The sequence below is a fragment of the Alosa alosa genome, chromosome 16, assembly GCF_017589495.1.
Source record: "Alosa alosa isolate M-15738 ecotype Scorff River chromosome 16, AALO_Geno_1.1, whole genome shotgun sequence".
Taxonomy (NCBI): Eukaryota; Metazoa; Chordata; class Actinopteri; order Clupeiformes; family Clupeidae; genus Alosa; species Alosa alosa.
The window spans coordinates 7,685,295-7,712,427 of NC_063204.1; the positions used below are offsets into that span (position 1 = coordinate 7,685,295).

General features: G+C 40.5%; 1 protein-coding gene across 1 annotated transcript; it reads left to right on the top strand.

Moving 5' to 3' along the window:
• The first annotated feature begins 24,730 nt into the window (after positions 1-24,730).
• On the top strand, positions 24,731-26,599 carry LOC125309427 (melanocortin receptor 4-like). The gene has a single exon (XM_048266353.1). It carries the CDS (start codon positions 25,560-25,562, stop codon positions 26,562-26,564), a length of 1,005 nt encoding a protein of 334 aa, XP_048122310.1. The 5' UTR covers positions 24,731-25,559; the 3' UTR covers positions 26,565-26,599.
• Positions 26,600-27,133: the final 534 nt, after the last annotated feature.

Here is a 27,133-nt window from a genome sequence, read left to right on the forward strand (position 1 = left end):
TGTTGGAATTTTTCAGCATAATTGACTCTGGGGGTTCACAGAAGAATGAGTAATTATTTATGTATTGATCTGTTTACATGTTGTCTCATGCTTTCAAAGGTTTCTTCAACCTTGAAAGTTAGCATCCTAAGGAAACACTGATTTCAATATCTATCGTGTGAGGAGGGGAGAGCAGTGGACTGCCTTGAAAGCTCATCAGCGAGGGCTTTGCCCCAGTGTAGCTGTAACACACACACACACACACATTTTTGAATGGTTTCCTCCAGTGGCAAGTTAAAAAGGTAAAAATACAATGTCTTTCTCTGTGTGTGTGTGTGTGTGTGTGTGAGAGAGAGAGAGAGAGAGAGAAAGAGAGATAGTGTGTGCAGCTGTTTCTGTGTACTCATTCTTGAAACACTTTTTAATGACTCACATCAAACCACAGGGCCCATGGCTGGCAAGCTGCTTTGTGTTCTTTATTGTAGTTCTGAAAGAGATGACAATATAGTGAAGGTCTCTTTGGATTGCTAAAAGCACATGCCAATTAACATCTGAAACTGTGTGTGTGTGTGTGAGTGAAAAGGATGAGCATATAATAGCTCACATATTTTTAAGATACATTACTGTGTACCATTGTGAAATATCCATCCCTGTCCATATCACAGTAGGAATACAACTTGCAGTAGCCCTGACTGAATTTCCCTTTGATCAATAAAATTAAATATTTCCGTTTCGCTAATAACGCTAACCAATTAGTGTAACACTAATAAACTGAATTTACCATGCTGGCCAAAAAGACAAGATCTATGTGAGCAAGCACGGTGACAACAAGACATGAACAGTTTCCAGGTCAGGATGATGTTATGATACGGCATATGGTGTGTGGTACCTCTGTGTCAGAAAGACGTACATTCCCACAACATAATTCTCTGATGAAACACCTTTGATCAATTTTGCAAGACAAATCTTCTGAACGACACAATACCTGCGTGTGTGTGAGACAGAGAAATAGATAGAGAGAGAGAGAATCTGCTCTTTTCCTTTGTTATGTTTGAGAGTGTGATCGTGTGAGTGAGGAACCCATACTGCTCATAAATGCCAATGGGGGACTGAACTTGTGCTCACCCCTCTGTGCTCTTCCAGGGTGAACTGAGGCAGTGACTCCCTACTGCTGGGGTGGCAGATGAGTAGACCTCTGACATTATATCATGTGTCATCGGTCATACTGTCATACATACATACAGTACATACAGTACATTTATATAACCATGTGCCATTGTACAATGCACTGGATATATATTTCCATTAAAACGTTCTGGCATTTCATTGTGCAGTAGTTTTTTGTATTTTTAATGAATGAGGTTTTATCTGATGTTGAGACCAGATGTGACCAACCTGCTTATGCTCTAGCTTCGGTCTACACATGCCGGCTGTGTTAGTCATGCCACCTCACATTAATGGAATCACAAGGGCTGTGTGGAAGGAGCTGACTTGACTTGAGATCTGCACTATTGCTCAGCCGTTTTATTATGCACAATTGAAACATATACAGTCTGATCACTTTGACACAAAGCACCCCACACACACACACACACATAAAAAACACACACATGTGGTACATCCAGTTCACAATTGAAACAGACACAGTCTGATGACTTTCACACAACACAATGCCAGGGCTCTGGTTTTAATCTAGCAATGAACAACTGATGTTACAGTATTATGACCGCCGCGCAGCGAAGCGGCCATACAGGAAGTTATAACGTTGGTGGGAAGGTTAAAAAAGTATTACATTTACTTCCTACCAATGTAATAAATCACTGATTTATATCATATGATGATATGATCACTGATGATATTATATCTGTTTTATCAGTTGTAAGGGTATACAGTAGTTGTCAATAATTGTCACCATCTAAACCATCTCATGACCTTAAAAGTTTGTACCCCCATCCTTTACTTATACCTCAACTTATTATTCATCACCTTTACTAGAAGCCAAGCAAAGCTATGTGGACACCGATTGTGATCTTTTGTTATTATTTCACTTAAATAAATGTCATAATTGCAGTCTGTGGCAGCCCTAGAACCATTTAGTAAATATTTTTTAAAATATTAATATAGTTAATATTATATATAGTATAATATATAATTTTTGGAAATCCAAGTAGTGGAACATTGTCAAAATTGGCATCATTTGTGCATCTAGGTCAAAGGCCAAACATTTTACTTATGGCAGTTATACTGAACTGTTCATTGTGATATGCTAATTAGGTCATGTTTTCCATAAAAGGATGTAACTCGGTACATGTGTACAGTTTGGAGCTCTGAACATTTTCAGACATAAATCCATTATCAAAAACCCTAATGGTCGCTGAGGTAACCAGGGACGCATACAGTTTTGAAAATACCGAGGTACAAAAACCAAGGACCCCCCCCATAGCGATAACTGTACTAATGGACATTAAGTAGAGAGGGTGAAGGGAATAGGGGGAACATAAAAAAGAACCAATTTTGACCGTTGTGATTGTTAGAAGACGGAATGCTGAGATGGTTGGAGAATGTGGGAGTCAACAAAAGTGCTTTGAATGGCAGGCATTGAAAAGAAGTTGCTGCAGTGGTCTTTGACTTGTATTATTATGACTGCCGCGCTAACAAAGTGGCGGTCATATAGGTTTAGTCAGATTTTTTTTTCTTTCGTTTTTTTGTTTTTTTTTTTTTTCCTTCAATGAATTTCTGTCAACGATTTCCGGGACACTTTGATCTGTTGCCCACCCACACACTGGCCCCCCAAAAGGAGGTAGGCCGGATACAGTTTTCTGTGAATATCTCGAGAATTTCTCCAGTGTAACTTGCTCTATACCAGAACTAATGCAAAACAAAAACATGGCCTGAACTGTGTCTAAAGTGCCAGGCGAATGTCAAAATGGGGAGGAAGTCATTATGGCTGTAGTACGGACAGCACAAGGATAGAAACCTTACTGATAATTAACTGCTGCAGCCTGATGCAGAGAATCGGAGCGGTTAGAGAAAAATAGCAGCAGCCAAGGCCACTGACTCACCAATCACACACACACTCTCTCATTAAAAGGCATGATGAATTGCTTTCTCTTATCATTCACCACCTGACACCCAAACCATTCAAACTAAATTTGTTTGTCCATGTCTTTCAAACATCAGTAACTATACTTGATACATAGTTTTGGAGAATAGATTATTTAGGGACAGTTTTAACTGAGAATTCAGTAATTAACTTTTGAAGAGGGCTACAATTTCAGACTTGATTGAATCACTCCTTTTTGACAACCTATGTTCCAACATGTTAGATTTTCTTTTCATTACATTTGAGATGTGATCATGGTCATTGAAATGATTATGCACCTCAGAAATTGGACAACACCTTCAGACAGAAACTGTAGTTAAAGGAGAATTCTGATTGTTCACACATATCTCTGTTTCTCAAGGTCACCGAGTACTGTCAGTATGAAAACAAAACGAAAACAATCGGTTCTACCTAGCTTGAGTTGTTGCAGCCAACAGCTAGAGATGCCAGGCAGCTACAGTGCTACACTCTGGGGGCATGAACATGGAGGCTCATGCTCCCAGAGTGTAGCATGCACTGTAGCTGCCTGTGTTAAAAATCGACAGAATTCTCTATGCAGGTTTACAGTGGGCAGTGCTTCGACTTGGCCAGCTTCCCTCGCAGTCCGCGCGGGATCACGCGGCATCACGCGACTTTAATTTGTATTTTTCCAGTGACGCTGCAACGACGCTGCAACAACCAGCAGAGGTCTCAAGTGAGCAGGGTGTCTCGTAAAAAGAAATGGAGCTGGAAACCCCTACACAGACTTCACTACAGACTTTAGCAGACTGGTTTAGAAATAATTTAATAGCCAGAAATATGCCTGCCCTGCCCTAATAAAGAAATATTTGGTTAACGGCGAGTGAATCCCGTTTGCAGCCGTAGAAGAAACGCAGGACAAATTAAACATTCTGGTTTTCTCTGAGTGCAACGATGATAGACAGATATCATTTGGACAAAATATAGAGCATATTAACCTCCGTTGCTCAGCCAAATGCCTTCCTGTTACGTCCTGTTATCACGGAGTTACAGGCGATAAACTATTTTTGATGGTCACAAGTTTACTTCATTAGCATTTATTTCTTTGATTATTAAAGAGTGTTTTTCATTTAAAGGCTTGACTTCGTTCTTATTCAGAAGAACATTTAGTGCTCTCCCCAATCCCAGACGTTCACATTGCATGTTTGTTTGTAATGGATGCAACCGCGAGATGCGCTTGTCATAGGCGCTGATACCGTGGGTGCTCCGTCTCTCGGGCACCCTCTGAAAACATCGAGCACACACGTGTGCCAGCTTACAGTCCCGGCTAAATTTACATTCATTTAAAATCAAACATCGCAATTTATATTAAATTCAGCATCTCTCATAATGTGATTGGATATGTTGCTGTCAATTCCCTACTTCATATACTAACCACCAATGAGAGCGTCTCTCGTATGAAAATTCCTGACACTTCCTGACCTGAAGAATTAACGCAAGGCTTTGTCGGGTCTTCAGCCCCGAATGCTTAAAATGTATATAGCCCTGAATATCATTTTAAAAGTAGTCTGACAAAGCTTATTGTTTTGTGACACAGCTAAACACTGGTACCTCATAGAACGTCTATAACATAGCCTAGGTGGTCGCAACTCACAAAAAGTAAAAGCAGATAGAAAGAACTCACGCAAATCTAGCCTACAACACGCAGACAGCTTTATGCGCAGGGGAGAGAGAGCGCGCGCACTGTGCTTTATGATTGTTGCCTTCTGATGGTATCTTGCTAATCCACTGAACTGCATTAGGTGACACAAATGGTATTGCCTTTATCTTATAACTCCTTGTCTGAGCGACTACCAGGCCTATGGTTTTTAAAAGTCAGATGTTCCCTGACAAAGACATTCGAAAATTAAGAATGTTTATTGACTTGAAAAAATACACTAATTTTGCAAACTCCCTTCATTCAACCCTTGAAGGCATCGCGGTCTGGTGCGCTATGTAGATCGTTTCTCGTACCATTTAATTTCTCAGAATTTAGGTCTACTAGGCCTACACAACGTCATCACCAAATACATCTTTTATTTTAGTTGATCAACCACAAAGAGTAGCATAGGTCTACTGTGCACAGTGCACTGACGACTGTAGCAGCCCAAGGTAACCAGTTGTTGTAGATGAGAGGCAACCCCTTGTTTCAGATAGCCTGGACAACAGGTTACCTGGGTGTTGCCTACGTTATTAATTAATGGTAGCCTACAATAGTTAATTGATTCGCGTAACACAGGGATGTCAAAGTCAAATACATTAGAGGGCCAAAAAAACAAATTTGCTACAAGCCGAGGGCCGGACTGGTTTAATGTTGCGGGCCTTGATTTGACATGTCTGGCGTAACATATTAGTTGGCGCAAAGAGTAGGGAATCAGGATGGAGAGAGTCACGCGTGTGTTGCTTTTGCTGGATCGAATCCAGTTTAATGCTAGTTTTCAAAACATATATTTTTTACATGTCTTTTGTCCGAGTGGCTGTAATGTAGCCGAGCGCTCATGGTGTATGAAAAGCGACTTCAAACCGCCTAAAACAATTTGTTTGTGAATGTCTGACAACTGCTGCAGCGCATGCATGCGCAAGGAAACCAGTAGGTACAAAAGGCACACAACACCGGAACGATTTTAAGGCTATTTCGCATAGGCTACTCAATGGTGCTATTTCACACGCATTATAGCGACCCCCACTCACCGGGGTTAGGTGGAAGGTGTTAATAGACGATTGGTGTAGGCTACAGTGGACTAGGGATGTCAAAATTGCTCAAAAATGACGTTCGAATATCCCCTCTAAAATAAACACATGTATTGAATATATTGGAATATCTAGGCTATATTATTTGAGCATTATGTCAGTGACACGCATCATGTCATCTGTTTTTAACTTTTTGTATGGTTATTGCTTGACAGGGGGGGTCCCAAGCAGCTTTCAGCCATAAGGCATTTTCTAATTCACCCGACACTGATATTCAAAATGTTGAAACTATTTCGGCATAGCCTATAAGCAGTTTAATTAAATGTAATGTTAGTTGTAAACAAACGGGCTACTTGGTGAGGATTGGCCTCACAGATGCGCTCGTGCCTTAAACGGCAATACAAATCTTCACGATAGGCCTATTAACTGACCGCCCGATTCACGTTGGCTGGGGGGCAGGGGGGCATCAGACATTTGTTCCCAAGGGTCTATGAATTGTTAATCCGGCCCTGCCCCCAACGAACGCAACTTTCCACCTCTGAGACAGCTGAAAAGAAGTCTAGAGGACTCCTAACTCACTAAGACCTACTTACTGTAGGCTGCGCAAACCACAGGCCTTTTTTGGGCAAGCCTGTATTCGAGGCAAGCCTTCTGTTGAAGAATTTTATATAAATCCTGCGCTAACAGTAATCCTCCTACCCAGCTACCACAGCTGTGGATAGTGTGGCATGCTCACGCTTTATGTCTCCTTCTTGCAAACTAGGCCTATAGCCCAACCATTTACGTCTTCAAAAAATAACAACTTGCCAGATATGCCTTCATATCTTTGGGCTTCATTCAGCATTTTGTTCTTTCACTGGAAATGACTCTTCTACATTTGCTGCCTGCGGCATCCTTTCTGTTTGTATTGTTTAGAAAATCTTTGACGTCTTGAGTTAATGCATTAAACATTGTTTGCTGGTAACCAGCCACAAATAGCCTACAGATTCTTGCGTGCGTACATTCTCTATTCTCTCCAAAATGTGCCCGTTCTATAGGCTGGCCAAGTGCGTAATTCTGCGGCATAAAGCAGATGTATTTGTTTATTGTACAGAAAAATAAAAATAACCTGTCAAGCAGTCAATTGACTACATTGCAGTCAATAAGTAGGGCAAATTACGAAACCAAAATGTGGGTCATAGTTGTCTAAGCCTCTGCTGTGAGGCCAAACCCATGAACAAAGACGCATTGATATCTGCAATAGTTTTTTTTGGCGAAACAAGCTCACAGCCGAATGAGTCATACACTGTAAAAAATAATAAGTAACGGTTACTTGAAAAAAGGGTGGAAACTCGTTGCCTTAAATAAGTTAAGTAAACAAAACTTTTCTCTTCCAAGTTATGTTTACTTGATGTCTAAGTAATGCTTACTTAGAAGAAGTTATCCTTACTTAAGACTTTAAAGTTCTGGTTACTTACTTCCAACTAGTAAAGTTTACTTCATGCCCCTCAAGTAAAGCTTACTTGAAACAAAGTTGTATTTACTACTGTTAAAATGAGTTACCCTTACTTTAAGTTGTGAAGGGTACTTTATGTTGGATAGTAAAGTTTACTTGCAGAATATACACAAATAGTTGGCACTATTAGATTAGATGACTTTATTGTCATTTTGCAGAGTACAAGTACAAAGACAACAAAATGCAGTTTGCATCTAACTAGAAGTGCAGAAAAATGCAATCTGATATACAAAGACAGGTGGTGCATAGACAGTATAAGAAATGCGGTGTAAACAGTAGTATACAGTTGGTTTACAGAAGGTGGTTTAGGAGTAATATAAATTAGGTATAAATATGTGCAGTGTATTAGCAGAATAAATATGGATATTCAGTATGAACCATATAGACATACAGTATACAACTATGTGCAGTGTGGTAACAGTAATTGTAGTGCAGAAACAGTAACATTATAACAGTAGTAAGAATACGTGTATGTGCAGGATGAATAGTATGAAGAGCAGTAGAAAATGCCATGTATAAGTGTAATTACAGTATGTACATTTGTAAATAAATAGAACACTATGGGTGGAATAGGGTAGTGCAATTGTCCATGGGGTTGGGTGTCCCCGTCAAGGTTTCCATGGTCATGGTGGACACCTCAACAGGCACAGGCAAGGAGGCATTGGGCGGGGGCTTAGTTGGTTGGTTGTCACCGGGATGCAGAGCTAGAGTTCAGTAGGGTGACAGCCGCAGGGAAGAAGTTTCCCTCTGAACCTGCTGGTTTGGGTGCAGAGACCTGTAACGCCTCCCAGAGGGGAGTGGGGTGAACAGTCTGTGGTTGAGGTGAGAACAGTCTCTGATGATACTCTTTCTTTTACGCAAGCATCACTTGCCCTGGATGGCCTTGATGGAGGGAGTGAGGAACCGTGATGCGTTGGCCAGTTTTCACCACCCTCTGCAGTTTTTCGGGTCAGATTCTGGTGTAACCTCCATGTTTCAATCAGTAGTGTTTGAGCAACTGACCTCTGACTTCACATCCAAACAAGCACAACTTACATGTCCAGTTCATTGCTCTGCATTTTCAGTTTTCCAACTGCAAAAAGAAAAAGAGGGCAAAATTATTATCAATATGCATCTATTGGCCATGTTTAACAGCTGATTAAGTTTATCACATTAAATGTTAATTTAAATTATTTCTCCAGAGACCTAATTAATACTGTTAAGCTAAAAGATATTATGATTTGGCAACTTAATTTTCTCTATTGCTTCAGGCCCAGCACATTTATCACAATAGAATTTAAAATGTCAATCATACGCTGGAATTATATGGATGCCATTTTGCACCTCAATAACGCACATTCGTTCAAATTCCACACACTGCAACCTAAGTCCTCTTGCTAAATCACAACGAAAGATTTTAGATAAAAGACCATGGCTTTCTCAGTCAGTAAGGTTATGAGTCCAATTATCCAAACTGTTTTATCAATACAGTAGGAATATCGATTTTAAACCATACACAGTTTAATCTTTACACGTTTTTGAATCAACTTAGCATGCTAGCAAGCGTTTCTCATGAGAAATGGCTAACGTTAGAACTAAACTTCATTAAGAGAGCTCATGAAGACAACTGCTATTGGCAAATTTATACAGCCTAGTTCTAGACCCCAGGCGCCACCACTTCCTCATAACTTCGATAACATAAAAAATATCAAAGGGCTTGAATACCTAGAATATTTGTTTTCTGCTCTGCATGGTCTGAGGCAGTGTTAACAAAGATCTTTGGTGTTAACTCGCATAGCTGCTATCAGTTATCGTAACACCCCCAATTATCACCACTTTTGTTCAGAAATTCTAAAACAACGATGTTTTTAACACTTCAAAATAACATTTACTAAATTAACCTTTACATTTTTCAGTAGCCATAGTTGTGTAGATTTGAACAAAATCTGGTTTGGTTCTTAACGGGAGCATTTACTGCCTGAAATATCCGATTTTTGTTTACCACGCCGGAGTTATAGTGCTGGCCTGGATCGGTCGCCTATTTACACCGTTTCAACGGCACATGGACGGTTAGACCGAGAATTCTCGTCGTGAAATTAAAATTCCACTGGAGCTCCCAGCGGTTGTGTACACGCAGCCTTACAACACTGTTTACAGCTCCTGGAGTCACGGTAAAATGTCATTTTTGGTACATAGCTAATTTAGATACACCTATGTTGTGGGTGGTTGCGTTTCTATATGAGTCCGCTGTCTTGGTTTGTATAGAAATGGATATTAAGTGACACATACACGCAAGACGGTGGAAATACGGGACCGGTGGAAATAGGGGGAGTTACGATAGCTGCAAACTGTTAGCAGCTAGCGCATATATCGGCCACTTAGCAAGTTGAACTTAACATTACCCCAGCTGTTAATGAAACCGAATGTACAGTTTTGCACAAATGCTGTTAGTTCAACCTATACTGTAAACATTTGACACATTAATACATACTGTAAACTTACCGGACAGAGCAAGTCACTGGTGAAGCTGCGTTACACTCCCATCCCAAAAGTCAGCCACACCGTAACACTGCCGACCGTTGGCTGTGGAATCCAGAATGCTCCCTCTGCTAACTGTGCGCGTGTGCACTGCGTGAGTCCAGTTTACTCAGGTCTGAGTTGTGAAGCTTACTCGTGTATCTCAAGTTTTAGACCCCATTGTTGCAAGTTCGGCACATTACTAATGTTACTCTAGTAAGAACACTAGGTCAGCCTATAGTAAGTAAAGTATACTTGTGTTACTGCAGTAAGATGTAGTGTCATTTTTTACAGTGTAGCACTGAAGGGAGAGGCAACTGGCATGTGATCTCCCCACGGGCCAATGGATCTACAAGTTTTCTCCTGTGCCTACGATATTTAATCCAGTGTTTTGTTAGGTTGCAAAATGCTATTCGTTTTAACGAATTTTTATGATAGTATGAAGTACTTTTTGTATAGGGTACTATCTTAATTGCTTTATACTCAATACTTGACCAATGGCTATTGCATCTGTCTATTGAAAGTGAGAATGTGGCATGTGATCTACTGTGTAGGCTTCATAAAATAAAATAAACAGATTGCTAATGGCCTACAAGCTGATCTGGGGTGCGTTTCCCGTACAAATACGGAGGTTAGCTTTTTACTAACAGGATGCATCGTTCAACTAACCAACATGTAAGTTATGACTGTTTCCCAAAACTGTCGTACTTACATAGTACTGTAAGTTTGGACCATGATAGTTTCCAAACTTCAGTAGTCTGGACTAAGGTGGTTAATGACGTTTAGTAGCATGTGAACGGGCACCTGCACATACTTCTGTGGCGCATTGCGTTAAGGCCGGCAGATGACAGCCACCGTTGCACAGCAGTTACCAGTCCCCTGTCCAAGAGTTCAAATCTGGTCAAAGATTTTGACAACAATATTGACATCGTTGTTTACCTAAGTTTATCTTATGTGCAGATCATATTATTAAAATCCGAATCAGCCTTCTTGGCTTGGTTTGCGTAAACTAACAAGGACCCCCCTCCATGAAAATTAAATACTACATATTCTCAGCTGACTCGTCAAAAAGTGCGCACCACCTTATTATTATCTGCAGGTGTGTGACTTTTACTTACGTGCACATGGTTGCAAATTGACTTTTAATTTATGTATTTTCTGCATTTTAAAATATGGATGTATGGTGGTTAGAAGTGTAAATATCAATTAGAAACCTAAATATATTTATAATTATTAATTTGTAAACAAATAACTGGCGTCAGTGACGTCTTTGACATGAAGATCCCTGAAACTATGCTTCTACTAGCATTCTACCACAGGTCGAGAGGTGTAGTTGTAACTACACAACTTTACGATAGTGGTTGCGAACGTTCGTTGCTACTATGGTTTTGGGAAACACTAACATAGTGTAACGATGCATTGGACTATGTACTGTAAGTTCCAAATATGAATGTAATTCTGCGGCATAAAGCAGATGTATTTGTTTATTGTACAGAAAAATAAAAATGACATGTCAAGCAGTCAATTGACTACATTGCAGTCAAGAAGTAGGGCAAATTAATTTACGAAACCAAAACGTGGGTCATAGTTGTCTAAGCCTCTATATCGTAACCTGTTAAAAACGTCGCAGAAGCCTACCCAAGGCTACAGATTAATTCTGAACAGTTATTTCTCTACTGGCTCAATTATCACACCACTGTTTTGCGTAGTTGCGTTAACCCAACACTGACAATAATGTAGACAGCAAATTTCGATTTCCGTTACCACCGTGTAGTCAAGCCTTAAGCCATACCCAAGTAGCCTAAATCGAGGTAAATCGAGCTTTTTCAGAAACGACTACAAGTTGTTGAAAAAGTGGACCCAACAAACCTCATTATTAGGGTTGGGCACCGAAACGCGGTTCTAATATGGCACCGGTGCCAACGCAAACGGTAGTAACTGCATTGAATAACAATGTGGATTTCGATGCCTCATTTCGGTGCTTAAATAGTTTTTCTTTTATACGAGGCATCACTGCATGTCATGCGCCATCTCTAACATCTTGCTCTGATAGCAACACATCCAGATACAGTTAGGTAACATAAACACTGGATGCAGAGGGGTGCACCACATAGGCGAGTGGACAGTGTTTGACAGCTTGCGTGAACCCAAGTAGCTCCTGTCAAAATCTAGCAGTGGGCCTAACTACACACAAACAAAAGGCTTTGAAACAACATCAACAGTAGCCTATACATTACACAATATCCTTGCTAATGCGCTAACTGGCATTTATTTGAAATGTTATCAGCGAAGTTGTAAGGTGAAAACTTTATTTCACGGTGTGTTCTAAACAACACAATGGCATGATATTAATCTTACATGTGCATGTCCCATATAGCATCACAATGAATATGAAGATCATGTTAAAAGTTCGCTGGCAAAAACATAAATATGTAGGTTACATACCTGATGTCACTGAGCTGTCAAAGAGTTAAACTCGCTAGTGGTTGCTGACTGGTGTTAGCGCATAGCCATGACCGAGGTGAAGTTAGTTTGATATTTGATATTCGGATATTCGACAGATATTCAAAAAAAAATTTATGCGGCCGGTTTCACCCCGTGTTTGCAGACAATGTACAATCAGATGACCTGTCTACTTGCTCCCAGCCGACCTTAGGGACCGTCTAAAAAGTACCCTCTGAATTACCTTCATAGTCTTTTTTGTCAATAGCTTTGACATCATGTGACCTAGTGACTCCAAACTAATTCAAAATAGTTATCCTATATGGGACTCATCAGACACACCTCTTTTTATAGTCACTGTATGCACACTGTATTTTATATGAATATTTTAAAGAAAATACATTATTTACCGTAATAAACTGTCTCCTTTTTTTCAATACCTCCCAAGCCATGTGACCTAGTGACTCCAAACCAATGCAGAATAGTTATCCTATGTGGGACTAATAAGACACACCTCTTTTTATAGTCAATCTATGCACACTGTATTTTATATGAATATTTTAAAGAAAATACATTATTTGCCATCATGAATGGTCTCCTTTTTTCAATAAGCCGTGTGACCTAGGGACTCCAAACCAATATAGAATAATTATCCTATTATTCCAAACCAATGCAAAATAGTTATCCTATATGGGACTAATCAGACACACCTCAAATTAACATGATTTTTGCACATACTATTTTATATTAATTTCTTAAAGAAAACCAATTTGTTTCCTATGGAAGCTGCTTTGTGCTCAATACCTTCAATATACTGGGTTCTAGACATCACAGATCAACATAGAACTGTTCTGCTATGTAATACTAATCAGACACACGTCAATGTGAAATAATATTTTGCATGAACTATTATATTTAATTTTTTTTAAAGAATCACATTTATTTCCTATGGAAAACAGCTTTTTGCTCAATAGCTGCCATATGAGGGGTCCTAGACAACACAGATCAATACAGAACTGTTCTGCTATAGGGTACTTATATGGAAGGTATTGAGAAAAAAACTGATTATTTATAGAAAGTTTCCATAGGAAACAAATGGGTACTATAAAATAGTATGTGCAAAAATTGTATTAATTTGAGGTGTGTCTGATTAGTCCCATAAAGGATATTCTGCATTGGTTTGGTGTCCCTACGTCACTTCTACGTCCACCTTGGGGGGGGGGGTATTGAAAAAGGAGACCATTCCTTATAGGAAACAATGTATTTTCTTTAAAATATTAAAATAAAATAGATTGTGCATTCAATGGTTATAGAAAGAGGTGTGCCCGATGAGTCCCATATAGGATAACAATTCTGCATTGGTATGGAGTCACAAGGTCACATGACCTGGGAGGTATTGAAAAAAGGAGACTGTTTCTTATATGAAATAATGTATTTTCTTTAAAATATTAATATAAAATACAGTGTGCATACAGTGACCATAAAAAAAAATAGGATAACAATTCTACATTGGTTTGAGTCACGTCACATGACCTGGGAGTCCCATAAAATACAGTGTGCTTACAGGATAAGTCCCATATAGGATAACTATTCTGCATTGGTTTGGAGTCACTAGGTCACATGGCTTGGGAGGTATTGAAAAAAAGGGTCGTTTCTTATATGAAATAATGTATTTTCTTTAAAATATTAATGTAAAATACAGTGTGCATACAGTGACCATAAAAATAGGTGTGCCCAATGAGTCCCATATAGGATAACTATTCTGCATTGCTTTGGAGTCACTAGGTCGCATGGCTTGGGAGGTATTGAAAAAAGGAGACCATTTCTTATGGTAAATAATGTATTTTCTTTAAAATATTCATATAAAATACAGTGTGCATACAGTGACTATAAAAAGAGGTGTGCCCAATGAGTCCCATATAGGATAACTATTCTGCATTGGTTTGGAGTCACTAGGTCACATGACTTGGGAGGTATTGAAAAAAGAGGACCATTCATTTGGGAAATAATGTATTTTTTTTACAAAATATTCATATAAAATACAGTGTGCATATAGTTTCTATAAAAAGAGGTGTGTCTGATGAGTCCCATATAGGATAACTATTTTGAATTGGTTTGGAGTCACTAGGTCACATGATGTCAAAGCTATTGACAAAAAAGACTATGAAGGTAATCAGAAGGTACTTTTTAGACGGTCCCTAAGGTCGGCTTGGAGCAAGTAGACAGGTCATCTGTTTGTACATTGTCTGCAAACACGGGGTGAAACTGGCCGCATAATTTTTTTTTTGAATATCTGTCGAATATCCGAATATCAAATATTAAACTAACTTCACCTCGGTATAGCATTTTATATTTTTTTCAAAAAAGGGTCCTATGTTCCCCGGTATTTGGTGACTTCTCATCTCTATTCACACAGAGAACAAAGGACCATTGTGTCCAATCAATGGCAGCGTGGGCATGAGACTAGCAGTGGTTAATAAGAAGAAAATCAATCCCAGCTGGTGGAAGCTGATTCATTAAAGAAGCGCCATATCAGGCCGTTACTAAGCAATGAATAAAAGAATCAGTAAATTGAATCAGGCTCTTCTTTTCTCTGAAGTATTTTTGGTCTGATATATATATTATATATACAGGGTGCGATTTGTAGGGGGGGATTTCCCCCCCTCTGGTCTTGCTATCCTCCCCTCTGCTTAATTATTTTCATCGCCGGGGTGACAATATTTATCCCCCTCTGCCCCTCATATTGATTAATGCTACTTCATAGAAGTAAAGCGCTGCAACGTGAGAACAGTCTAGGCAAGCCTACATAATAATCTGACATCAGAAACACACCCTCACCTTCAGAACTCATGCTGCTGACAGTGGCTGTGTGATAACTGGTTAAACTATCTAGTGGGTGTTTTAACAGCTGCAAGAAATAGAAGCTTCATGGTCATGGCCCATATGTTCTGGTTCGTAAATTATTTTTATAAAACTTCAAGTTGCCCTATAAATTCACTCTCCAAACTCTTCATTGCACTGTAGCCTATAAGTATATATACTCTTTTGATCCTGTGAGGGAAATTTGGTCTCTGCATTTATCCCAATCCGTGAATTAGTGAAACACATTGCACACAGTGAAGTGAAGTACACACTAATCCCGGTGCAGTGAGCTGCCTGCAACAACAGCGGCGCTCGAGGAGCAGTGAGGGGTTAGGTGCCTTGCTCAAGGGCACTTCAGCCGTGCCTACTGGTCAGGGTTCGAACCGGCAACCCTCCGGTTACAAGTCCGAAGTGCTAACCAGTAGGCCACGGCTGCCCCGTCAAGTGACACACTACAAGCGACACACCTCCCGACGTCATTCCCGGGGATACCCCTTGACACCACACTACGTTTTTGTGCACACAATTTTAATTTCTTCAAGCCCACATTTTAATTATTCGTGGGTGCGTTTTAGTAGATCGAGATCACGAATATACTATAACGTGCTCAAGTTTACATGTGTCAGACAATATTGAGTGCACGTTTTACAAATTGTGGCCACGGTTGAGTAGATCATGCACACATCATGTTCTATAACCATGTTCACAAATTGTGCTCTCGTTTTAATAAATCGTGCCCTCGTTTTAGTAAATAGTGCACTCGTTTAATACATTGTGCTTTAGTTTTACTATGCTTAAAATGAGAGCTCAATTTAGTAAAATGAGCACACACTATAGTAAAACGAGAGCACAATAAATTGTGCACACGGTTTAGTAAACCGAGTGCACAATGTACAGCTCCTACACACAGCTGCGTGCATCGCGTTGCTGGAGACGCATCCCATTCACTTTACATGGGCTCACGTGATCCGTTGCCGAACTGAATTGTGGGTCCGTTGCGTCGCGTTTCTCCCGCCGCTCGCGTTCAGCTGTTGCTACACCGACAGACGGCACCGGCCAATCTACGGACGGCACCAACCAATCACATTACGGTTTTACTTCAAGTCATTTGCATAACTACCATCGGGAACACCCACTGGCATGCGTTGACGGAACGCAGCTGTGTGTAGGAGCCGTTAGTAAAACGAGCGTACGATTTAGTAAAACGAGTGCACAATAGAGTAAAACGAGAGCACAATTTAGTAAAACGAGTGCACAATAGAGTAAAACGAGAGCACAATTTAGTAAAACGAGTGCACAATAGAGTAAAATGAGAGCACAATTTAGTAAAACGAGTGCACAATAGAGTAAAATGAGAGCACAATTTAGTAAAACGAGCGCACAATGTAGTAAAACGAGCGCACATTCTCTCAACATGCAAAACATTTTGCGATGACACCTCTAGGGCTCCGTATTAGCCTCTTGTGGAGTGTTGAAAAAGTGGCTTGCTCCTCCACACGTTGCTTTCAGCTTAGCAGGGTAAAGGAGAAAGGTGCGGAAGCCCAGTTGCTGTAGAGCATTCCTTGAAGCAGAAAAGGTCAGCCTGCGTCTGAAAGTTTGTGTGCTGTAATCTGGGGTAAAGCGAATAGCCATCCCATCCACATCCACACTCGTTTTCTATCCTATCTCTGTCGGTGAAACGTAGCTGCTTCAACAGGAGAGTACGGGAATGGTTTTGCCGTTAGCGTTCTCCTTAGCTGCGCCTGTGCACGCATTATTTCAACAGAACCCAGCTCTGGAAACCACTTTGGGATAGCGCTAGACTGAGCGGATTTAACATTTCCGTGTTTTCAGGGATCCCATGCACCCGTATATTGTCTCTATGTAATCTGTCTTCCATGTCAATTACCTTATCTTCCAGACTGGCACACATTGCCTCTAGCGATGCAGATAGACGTTTGTCCACTTCAGTCAGGCGGTTTTCACTTGCCTCCATGTATTCCATACACTTTGAAGTGTCTGTCCGCATGGTCACCATTTCACTCCTAAATTCTGCCACTTGTTCAGCCACCATGGCTTGTGTTTTAGCTGAGTTGTTTAAGAGAGTTGAGCCACCACATCCTCCACAAACTTATGGATAGCCTTCTTAAAAGCTTCTGCAACTGCTAGCTTAACTAGCTCAGCGAGTTCTTCACTATCAACTGAACGAGAAGTTGTCTGCTTAGCAGCAGTCTTCTTGAATTGATTTCGCCATGACAGAGTGTTAAATACGTTTATAAAAATAAAACGATCGACCAAAGTTTGAGATATGCGGTTAAAGATTTAGGGGGAAACTGCGGAGCTGTGGTGAGAAACTACTGCATCCCTCGCGGTGATCACGTGACTCCCAAACTATATATTTTCTAAAAGACGAGTGCACAATAGAGTAAAATGAGAGCACAATTTAGTAAAACGAGTGCACAATAGAGTAAAATGAGAGCACAATTTAGTAAAACGAGTGCACAATAGAGTAAAATGAGAGCACAATTTAGTAAAACGAGTGCACAATAGAGTAAAATGAGAGCACAATTTAGTAAAACGAGTGCACAATAGAGTAAAATGAGAGCACAATTTAGTAAAACGAGTGCACAATAGAGTAAAATGAGAGCACAATTTAGTAAAACGAGTGCACAATAGAGTAAAATGAGAGCACAATTTAGTAAAACGAGTGCACAATAGAGTAAAATGAGAGCACAATTTAGTAAAACGAGTGCACAATAGAGTAAAATGAGAGCACAATTTAGTAAAACGAGTGCACAATAGAGTAAAATGAGAGCACAATTTAGTAAAACGAGTGCACAATAGAGTAAAATGAGAGCACAATTTAGTAAAACGAGTGCACAATAGAGTAAAATGAGAGCACAATTTAGTAAAACGAGTGCACAATAGAGTAAAATGAGAGCACAATTTAGTAAAACGAGTGCACAATAGAGTAAAATGAGAGCACAATTTAGTAAAACGAGTGCACAATAGAGTAAAATGAGAGCACAATTTAGTAAAACGAGTGCACAATAGAGTAAAATGAGAGCACAATTTAGTAAAACGAGTGCACAATAGAGTAAAATGAGAGCACAATTTAGTAAAACGAGTGCACAATAGAGTAAAATGAGAGCACAATTTAGTAAAACGAGTGCACAATAGAGTAAAATGAGAGCACAATTTAGTAAAACGAGTGCACAATAGAGTAAAATGAGAGCACAATTTAGTAAAACGAGTGCACAATAGAGTAAAATGAGAGCACAATTTAGTAAAACGAGTGCACAATAGAGTAAAATGAGAGCACAATTTAGTAAAACGAGTGCACAATAGAGTAAAATGAGAGCACAATTTAGTAAAACGAGTGCACAATAGAGTAAAATGAGAGCACAATTTAGTAAAACGAGTGCACAATAGAGTAAAATGAGAGCACAATTTAGTAAAACGAGTGCACAATAGAGTAAAATGAGAGCACAATTTAGTAAAACGAGTGCACAATAGAGTAAAATGAGAGCACAATTTAGTAAAACGAGTGCACAATAGAGTAAAATGAGAGCACAATTTAGTAAAACGAGTGCACAATAGAGTAAAATGAGAGCACAATTTAGTAAAACGAGTGCACAATAGAGTAAAATGAGAGCACAATTTAGTAAAACGAGTGCACAATAGAGTAAAATGAGAGCACAATTTAGTAAAACGAGTGCACAATAGAGTAAAATGAGAGCACAATTTAGTAAAACGAGTGCACAATAGAGTAAAATGAGAGCACAATTTAGTAAAACGAGTGCACAATAGAGTAAAATGAGAGCACAATTTAGTAAAACGAGTGCACAATAGAGTAAAATGAGAGCACAATTTAGTAAAACGAGTGCACAATAGAGTAAAATGAGAGCACAATTTAGTAAAACGAGTGCACAATAGAGTAAAATGAGAGCACAATTTAGTAAAACGAGTGCACAATAGAGTAAAATGAGAGCACAATTTAGTAAAACGAGTGCACAATAGAGTAAAATGAGAGCACAATTTAGTAAAACGAGTGCACAATAGAGTAAAATGAGAGCACAATTTAGTAAAACGAGTGCACAATAGAGTAAAATGAGAGCACAATTTAGTAAAACGAGTGCACAATAGAGTAAAATGAGAGCACAATTTAGTAAAACGAGTGCACAATAGAGTAAAATGAGAGCACAATTTAGTAAAACGAGTGCACAATAGAGTAAAATGAGAGCACAATTTAGTAAAACGAGTGCACAATAGAGTAAAATGAGAGCACAATTTAGTAAAACGAGTGCACAATAGAGTAAAATGAGAGCACAATTTAGTAAAACGAGTGCACAATAGAGTAAAATGAGAGCACAATTTAGTAAAACGAGTGCACAATAGAGTAAAATGAGAAAAATGAGTGTTTTGGACCATTATTTGCCAAGGTATGCTCACATGTTTTGTAAAATGCCCTATGGAAACTCCCCATAGGACTTTTGGGTTCCCAAATTGCATACTGACAACAAAAGGCTTACTGTGTGGCAACCTCTTGGTGTAGAAGCATAATCCTGGTCTCAAATGAAAGGTAACACTCTGAGGTTTCTTGTAGACTATTGTCAACTATTGTAGACTATTGTAGACTGGATTGTATGTCAGGGGTTCTGATAAAGAATGGCTACACACAATATGGAATGATTACAGAAAAGTCTCTTTTTTTGCATTTTCTTTGTTGCTTCAATGGGTGTGTATAAGATGGACTATACATCTGCACAACTAATATTGGATAAAACAACATGAATATTCCATTTCTAGGGATCCCTGTGAATATGTCAAGACCCAATATGTGGCATCTACTTATTGCCCTGCTGCTGCACTGCAGCTAGAAAGTAGGAAAGCACCAAAAGCGGAGTTTGATTAATCTGACCATGTAAAGCACCATACAAATTGTACATGAAAAAGGTTGTCATATATGTATTTCTAAAAGTCCAAGCTTTCAAATGGTGTATAATATGACTATGCTACATAACAATATTGTGCATACAATTGATTTAGAATGTTGGGGGGTGCCGTGGAAGACACACTGTTCCATAACTGGTTTTAAGACACGTTTCAAGCCCTCCTTACACTGACAGACTTAGCAACGATTTGGAAAAGATTTTTGAAAGACTACAGTCTCAGACTGAATTTGTTCTGGGTTTTGAGTCTTGTTTGATGTTGTGTGACTGGTTTGGTCTGTCATTTCGGATCCCAACAGTAGAAATTGGCGAGTTTAGAGCTCCCTCTAGAGATGCAATGTTACTCTGCTATGGCTGGTTTTCTCGGTAGGGAGTCGTAACGTCTATGCTGTATAGCTATGCTAGATGAACGATTTGCCTATTACAAGTTTGTTTACCATCAAATTGGCTTCATAAAGGTGAAAATCTTGCATAGTGTGCCTTTCAAATGCTATTTGAGCAAACTCTCTTTTCTACAGTGACTTATATTTCTTGCTCTGGTGACCTAGAAAGCGACTTGTGGGTGTTTCTGCATCTTAAAACAGTATAAGACTCACTGTAACCTCAAAGTCTTAGTTCACAGTCTCACAGTTCAGTTTTAACATGGAAAAGAAGAGTCTCCTACCTCATGTCACCGGCTTGATGTGGGGTGAACCTGCAACTATAGGCAGAAAGGGCAGTAGACTTTAATCAACAGGTTTACCCTGACGCAGGCCTTCAGTCAGTCTTTAATCAACAGGTTTACCCTGACGCAGGTCCTCAGTCAGTCTTTAATCAACAGGTTTACCCTGACGCAGGTCCTCAGTCAGTCTTTAATCAACAGGTTTACCCTGATGCAGGCCCCTAAGTCAGTCTTTAATCAACAGGTTTACCCTGATGCAGGCCCCTAAGTCAGTCTTTAATCAACAGGTTTACCCTGATGCAGGCCCCTAAGTCAGTCTTCGTTCCTTTCTGCTGCAGCGGTAAACTGCACCTGTGCTCCTATAGGTGCTTCTTCCCTCTGGTGAGCAACTCCATCCCCCAGACCCTCCAGTCTCTCCAGTCACACTCAGGTTTTTAAAGATGTATTATGCCCTTGTTTTTATGATTGCTTTATTAGCAGTATTGTTTAAAGTTATTCAGTGAGAAGTATGTGCATTGTTTGAAGAGGAGGTTGCTTGAATGTCACATTGAATCTCACACCAAACACACAATAAAAGGGTAGTATATACTGTAAACTTGTGGTAACCACTTGAATAAAAGCAGGTGGTATGGACATTATGCTTGGAGGTGTTGATTGTACCTTTAACTCAAGCAAAACATATGTTAATGCAATGCTGGATGTGTTAATGCAATTTTTAAATCTGATGTGTTATTGTAAACTTTGAATTTACTGTATTTCCTGAATATCTTGTTAGGGTAAAATTTAGAAATAATAATAATTTTAGTAATGGGGAAATTCATCACTGTGGTTGAATGTCTATGTGTCACAAATAAGAGAACTAGGATGAGCTGACTGGAAAAAGATGTGGTGTTTGAGGCATAATTAAAACAGAACTGTTCTTAAGTAAATCCATCTCTTTCTTGTTTGTTTATAAAGTGAGGAATCCACCAGTAAATGAACCGAGGACATAGTTAACATTATGAATCACCTTACCTTTCATAATTACAGTAGGTAGAGGAATAAGAGCACGTATGAATAACCCAGCTAATTTGACCATAATGACTTATCTGTCTCTTTGCATTGCTTAAAATTGGATCTTTACTCAAACGGAATGTGCTGTGGCTAGATAAATGCTCCATAACTTACATTAATTAGGCAAAGAGATAACAACCTCATTAAGAATAAATTAATTTGCTTGTGCCTCAATTAACCCATTTCACCCCATCGGTCACAATTGTGACCGAAAAAAAAAAAATGTACTTATAAGCTAAAACTGTAACTGGGGAAAATCCCAATACTCTTTCAGTAAATATTGAAACAATAGAGTGTTTCAATGAAATGTGTGCAGTGTCAAATGTTTTGAGTAAATTGTCACATGACCAGAGCTGTTTACTTCCTGGTTGCACCTTGAGAAGAGGATGACGGCCTCACAGCTCCCAAATAAAAGGTTTTAAAGTATGTTAAAATAAACATAGGACAAATATTTTTTGTACACATGGTCTTTAAGGTGTCTAGTTATGATATATGCATTTATAATTATTCAAATGTCTTTGGTGTGTTTGCAGAATGAGTAAACATGGTAACGGTCACAATAGTGACCGGTGGGATAGAATGTTGTATCTAGATGCACACATACTTCTTTACCTACTGTACAAACACACATACATACTCATACATACACACATACAAACACTCACACACAGATACACACACACATACATACTGTACTCTCACACACATGCACACACACATATTCACACACACAGACATACACACTCACACAAATACACACATACACACACAAATACACACACACTCAGACATACACACTCACACACACAGATATACACACTCACACACACAGATACACACTCACACACACACAAATACACACACACACACACAGATATACACTCACACACACAGATATACACACACAGACATACACACTCACACACACACAGACACAAACACACACAGACATACACACTCAAGGGGACTTCACATTGCACGCAACATGCACTTTGCCTGCTGCTCTCACACACCCACCTGCAGATACACACACACACACACACACACATACATATACATATACGTATGTGTGAAGAACCCTGAATGTGTATGTCTGTGCGTGCGTGTGTGTCTGCATGTAGTTGTGAGAGTTAATGTGCATATTGTGTATATATATATATATATATATATATATGCACACGCACACACACACACACAATATGCACACTAACTCTCACAACTACATGCAGACACACACGCACGCACAGACATACACATTCAGGGTTCTATTTTAACGAGACGAAACTCCTGGTAAATAAACAATGTTTACATATTTTTCATTTTATTTATTATTGTTATTGGTCTCAGTGTTCATATTTAGTTTATATAGTTTGAAAAGTCCTGTCAGAATACCTTTATTTTAACAAAAAAGCAATTTGAGCAACCTTTAATTGTGACCGGTAATAAAACCTTTAATTGTGACAATTGTGACCGGTAATAAAACTCAGAAAACTCAGCAGAAAATACTTTTCTACATTTAAAAAAAAAAAAAATATTGATTACTTCAAAGGGTTGCGAATAACACATTATTTGCATGTCTGGGAAAAATTTGGGCTTAAATGGGTTAACACACAACTGAACATGAGCTTGACCGTGAAGCTTGTGGATCTTCTGGCTCATGAGTGTGGTGTTAATGATTTATTTCTTTATTTCTTTAGACAAACAGACCAACATAGTCTAATTCAAATAATTTTGCACCACACCTGAATCCACTCCCACACTCACTGTCAATGTATTGTCACGCACATACACACACATGCGCGCACGCACGCGCGCATGCACACACGCACACACACACACACACACACACACACACACATACTCCCACACACTCTGTCAATGTATTGTCAAACACACAGAGAGAGAGAGAGAGAGAGAGACAGACACACACACACACACACACACACACACACAACACTCACAGACAACCATGCATGACGGCTAGTAGTTAATGACAAATGGCCCTGAGAGTAAAGTGTTTAGCATTCACGCGAGGTTTGAGGAACATGTGAATCAGAATGCATGGAATGCACCTCACAATCCAGAACCACAGGCTAGAGGTCATACTTCTCTGTCCACTGGTCAAGGATGCGATTGTATGAAACAGACATACAAAGTAGATCCAATAAGTTAATGAACCCTTGCTTGGCCAGTTTGTTAGGTGTCTGCAGTGGACATACAGTACAGTACATGCAACATCTTCTCCATGAGATGCAATCTAATGGATTACAGTGAGCATAAAGAACAACTGCCAATTGACAGCTTGTGTGTTGTAAATGTATGTGCAGAGTTAAAAAGCCTTTCATACCAACAGACATATTGCTAGACAAATAAATGAAACCGTTTTCTGTGTGGTTGTGTGGTAAGCCCAAGCTTACTATTCATGTAGCACAATAGAATACTGAGGGAGAGAGGGACAGAGAGAGGAAGAAAGACAACGAGAGCGGGAGGGAGGGAGGGAGAGAAAGGGAGGGAGGGAGAAAGGGAGGGAGGGAGGGAGGGAGAGAGGAGGGAGGGAGGGAGAGAAAGGGAGGGAGGGAGAGAGAGAGACTGAGCAAATAAAGATAAAGGTAAAGTGGTATCTAGCAGAACATTTAGAGAAATAGAATGTTAAATGTATGTTAGACCTATAATATTTAATTTTTTCAAAAGAACTAAAGTGAAAGGTTCACTAATTAGATAAAAACAGTTAACTATTCTCAATGTGAAAACACAAAGCTGATAAAAGCATATGATAACTGGCTGGTCATTGGTGGAAATAAAATCCTAATTGTTTTTTCTCATAGCCAAACTCAACCTCATTAAGAAAAAAGAAGATTCTGCAGCTTAATGACACATCACACCCTCTAAAGCCTGAAGTCTCTCTACTGATTGGCTGAGGGCAGCAGCGAGGGGGTGGCGTCCCTGACAGGGCTTAGACTATTACAGTGCGCAGAGCTGGTAGAGGGATGACACGACAGTCGCTCAGCTGTGTGCCTGACTGTGCCTGCCTGGGTGTGTGTGTGGGAGGGTAAGCGTGTCTGTGCGATTCGAACGAGCGAGTCGGAGTCTTTGCAGATCGACAGTGAACTCTGGTCTCTCTCTCTTTTATTTTTGTCATTTATGTCAACTCTGTTCTTGTTAACCTTTTACTCAGAACTTGCCTTTCCCTCGACTCTTCTCTTGACGTTGCCATGCCTTCTACTTTCATCTTTCCTCTCAAATCTCTCTCATAGTTTATTTAATCTGTCACTCTCCCTCTCTCTCACTGTCATTCTTTCTGGTGTTCTTTCATCAGTCATTTACTTTTATCCACCCCCTGTGGACTCAGCACTTTCGCTCTCTCTCTCTCTTAATCTATCCCCTTTTGTCCTTCTCCCTCTCTCTCTCTCTCTCTCTCTCTCTTTCTCTCTGACTCTTTCTCTCCCTTTTGCTTCCTGCTAATGGCTGTTAGATGAGTGTGTAAAAAAGGCAAAGTAAGAGTGTGCGAGCGTGTGTGTGCGTGCTTGCGTGGGTACTTTGCATTAAGGCTCGAGGTGTCGTCAACAGATGTGTGTTGAAGATGCCTGTGTGTGCGCACGTTGATCTCAGGCAGAGGAGAGAATCCTTACACAGCCAAGGACGATCACACACCTGCTGTCCGACTCCGACTCGCGCGCCATTCCGTCGCCCGCTCTCCCGCGTCTGACTCGGATTTTTGGATTAAGGGTCCGCGTGCGTGCTAGTGGTGCCCCCCGGGGGGAAGTCTGCGAGCATCAAAGACTGCAGAACAAGGCTGAACAAAGGATTCAAGTTCAGGAGAGCAGGAGAGGAGAGCTCCTTTTGAAACCAATGACCATGAATGCTACTCCGCACTTCGGACTGATCCCAAGCTACGACACAAATCTCACTCACCTCATGGAGGGAAAGGACGCATCCTCCTCCTCATCGTCGTCAGAGGGTTGCTACGACCAGCTGCTGATCTCCACCGAGGTCTTCCTGGCGCTGGGCATCGTGAGCCTCCTGGAGAACATCCTGGTGATCGCCGCCATCATCAAGAACAAGAACCTGCACTCGCCCATGTACCTGTTCATTTGCAGCCTGGCCGTGGCCGACCTGCTGGTGAGCGTGTCCAACGCGTCCGAGACCATCGTCATCGCGCTCATCAACAGCGGCACGCTGGCCGTCCCGGCGGACATCATCAAGAGCATGGACAACGTTTTCGACTCCATGATCTGCAGCTCGCTGCTGGCATCCATCTGCAGTCTCCTGGCCATCGCCGTGGACCGCTACATCACCATCTTCTACGCGCTGCGCTACCACAACATGGTGACGGTGCGCCGGGCGCTCCTGGTCATCTCGGCCATCTGGGCGTGCTGCACAGCGTCCGGCATGCTTTTCATCATCTACTCAGAGAGCACCACGGTGCTGGTGTGCCTCATCAGCATGTTCTTCACCATGCTGGCACTCATGGCCTCGCTCTACGTGCACATGTTCCTGCTGGCACGGCTGCACATGAAGCGCATCGCCGCGCAGCCCGGGAGCGCGCCCATACGCCAGCGCGCCAACATGAAGGGCGCCATCACGCTGACCATCCTGCTGGGCGTCTTCGTGGTGTGCTGGGCGCCGTTCTTCCTGCACCTCATCCTCATGATCACGTGCCCGCGCAACCCCTACTGCACGTGCTTCATGTCCCAGTTCAACATGTATCTTGTCCTCATCATGTGTAACTCCATCATTGACCCCATCATCTATGCCTTCCGCAGCCAGGAAATGAGGAAGACTTTCAAGGAGTTCTTCTGCTGCTGGTACAGCCTGCCCAGCTTCTGTATCTGCGAGATGCTCGGGAAGTATTGAGCAGAGAGGAGGTGTGTGTCTCTCTGTGTTTGTTTGTATGCATGCATGTGAGTTGTGGTATACAGGTGTGTGTGTGTGTGTGTGTGTGTGTGTGTGTGTGCGTGCATATGAGTGTGTTCAGAGGTGCGTGCGTGCGTGCGTGTGTGCATGAGTGCGTGTGTGTGTGTTTAGAGGTTTGTGTGTGTATGTGTGCTTGTGAGTATTTGGGTATGTGTGAGTGTATCAATCTATTTGGACAACGTAGGTGTACTGAAATTCCAACCAGGGGTTGTGCATTTATACACAGTGCTATAATGCTCATGGAAAAGAAAACACAAAATGAATTTCCGAGGTAAAAAAAAATATGGCAAAGAGATTTTTTGGGAAAACACACCATATTTGAAGGACAAAGTGCTCTTTCTATTGAGGAATATACTCTGGAACTCTTTATGCAGACCTCATGGTGGTTGGGATGTAAATGTTGTGCATATATATATTTATAAACTCAATAATGAGAACATTTGTGTATGTTCTGTCTCCTGAACCGAAGGAGAGATCATGTTTCTTGATTCAGATTGCTCACACACAAA

What these genes read in the sequence shown, in the direction of transcription:
- LOC125309427 (XM_048266353.1), top strand. Translation starts at nt 25,560, where the DNA reads ATGACCATGAATGCTACTCCGCACTTCGGACTGATCCCAAGCTACGAC.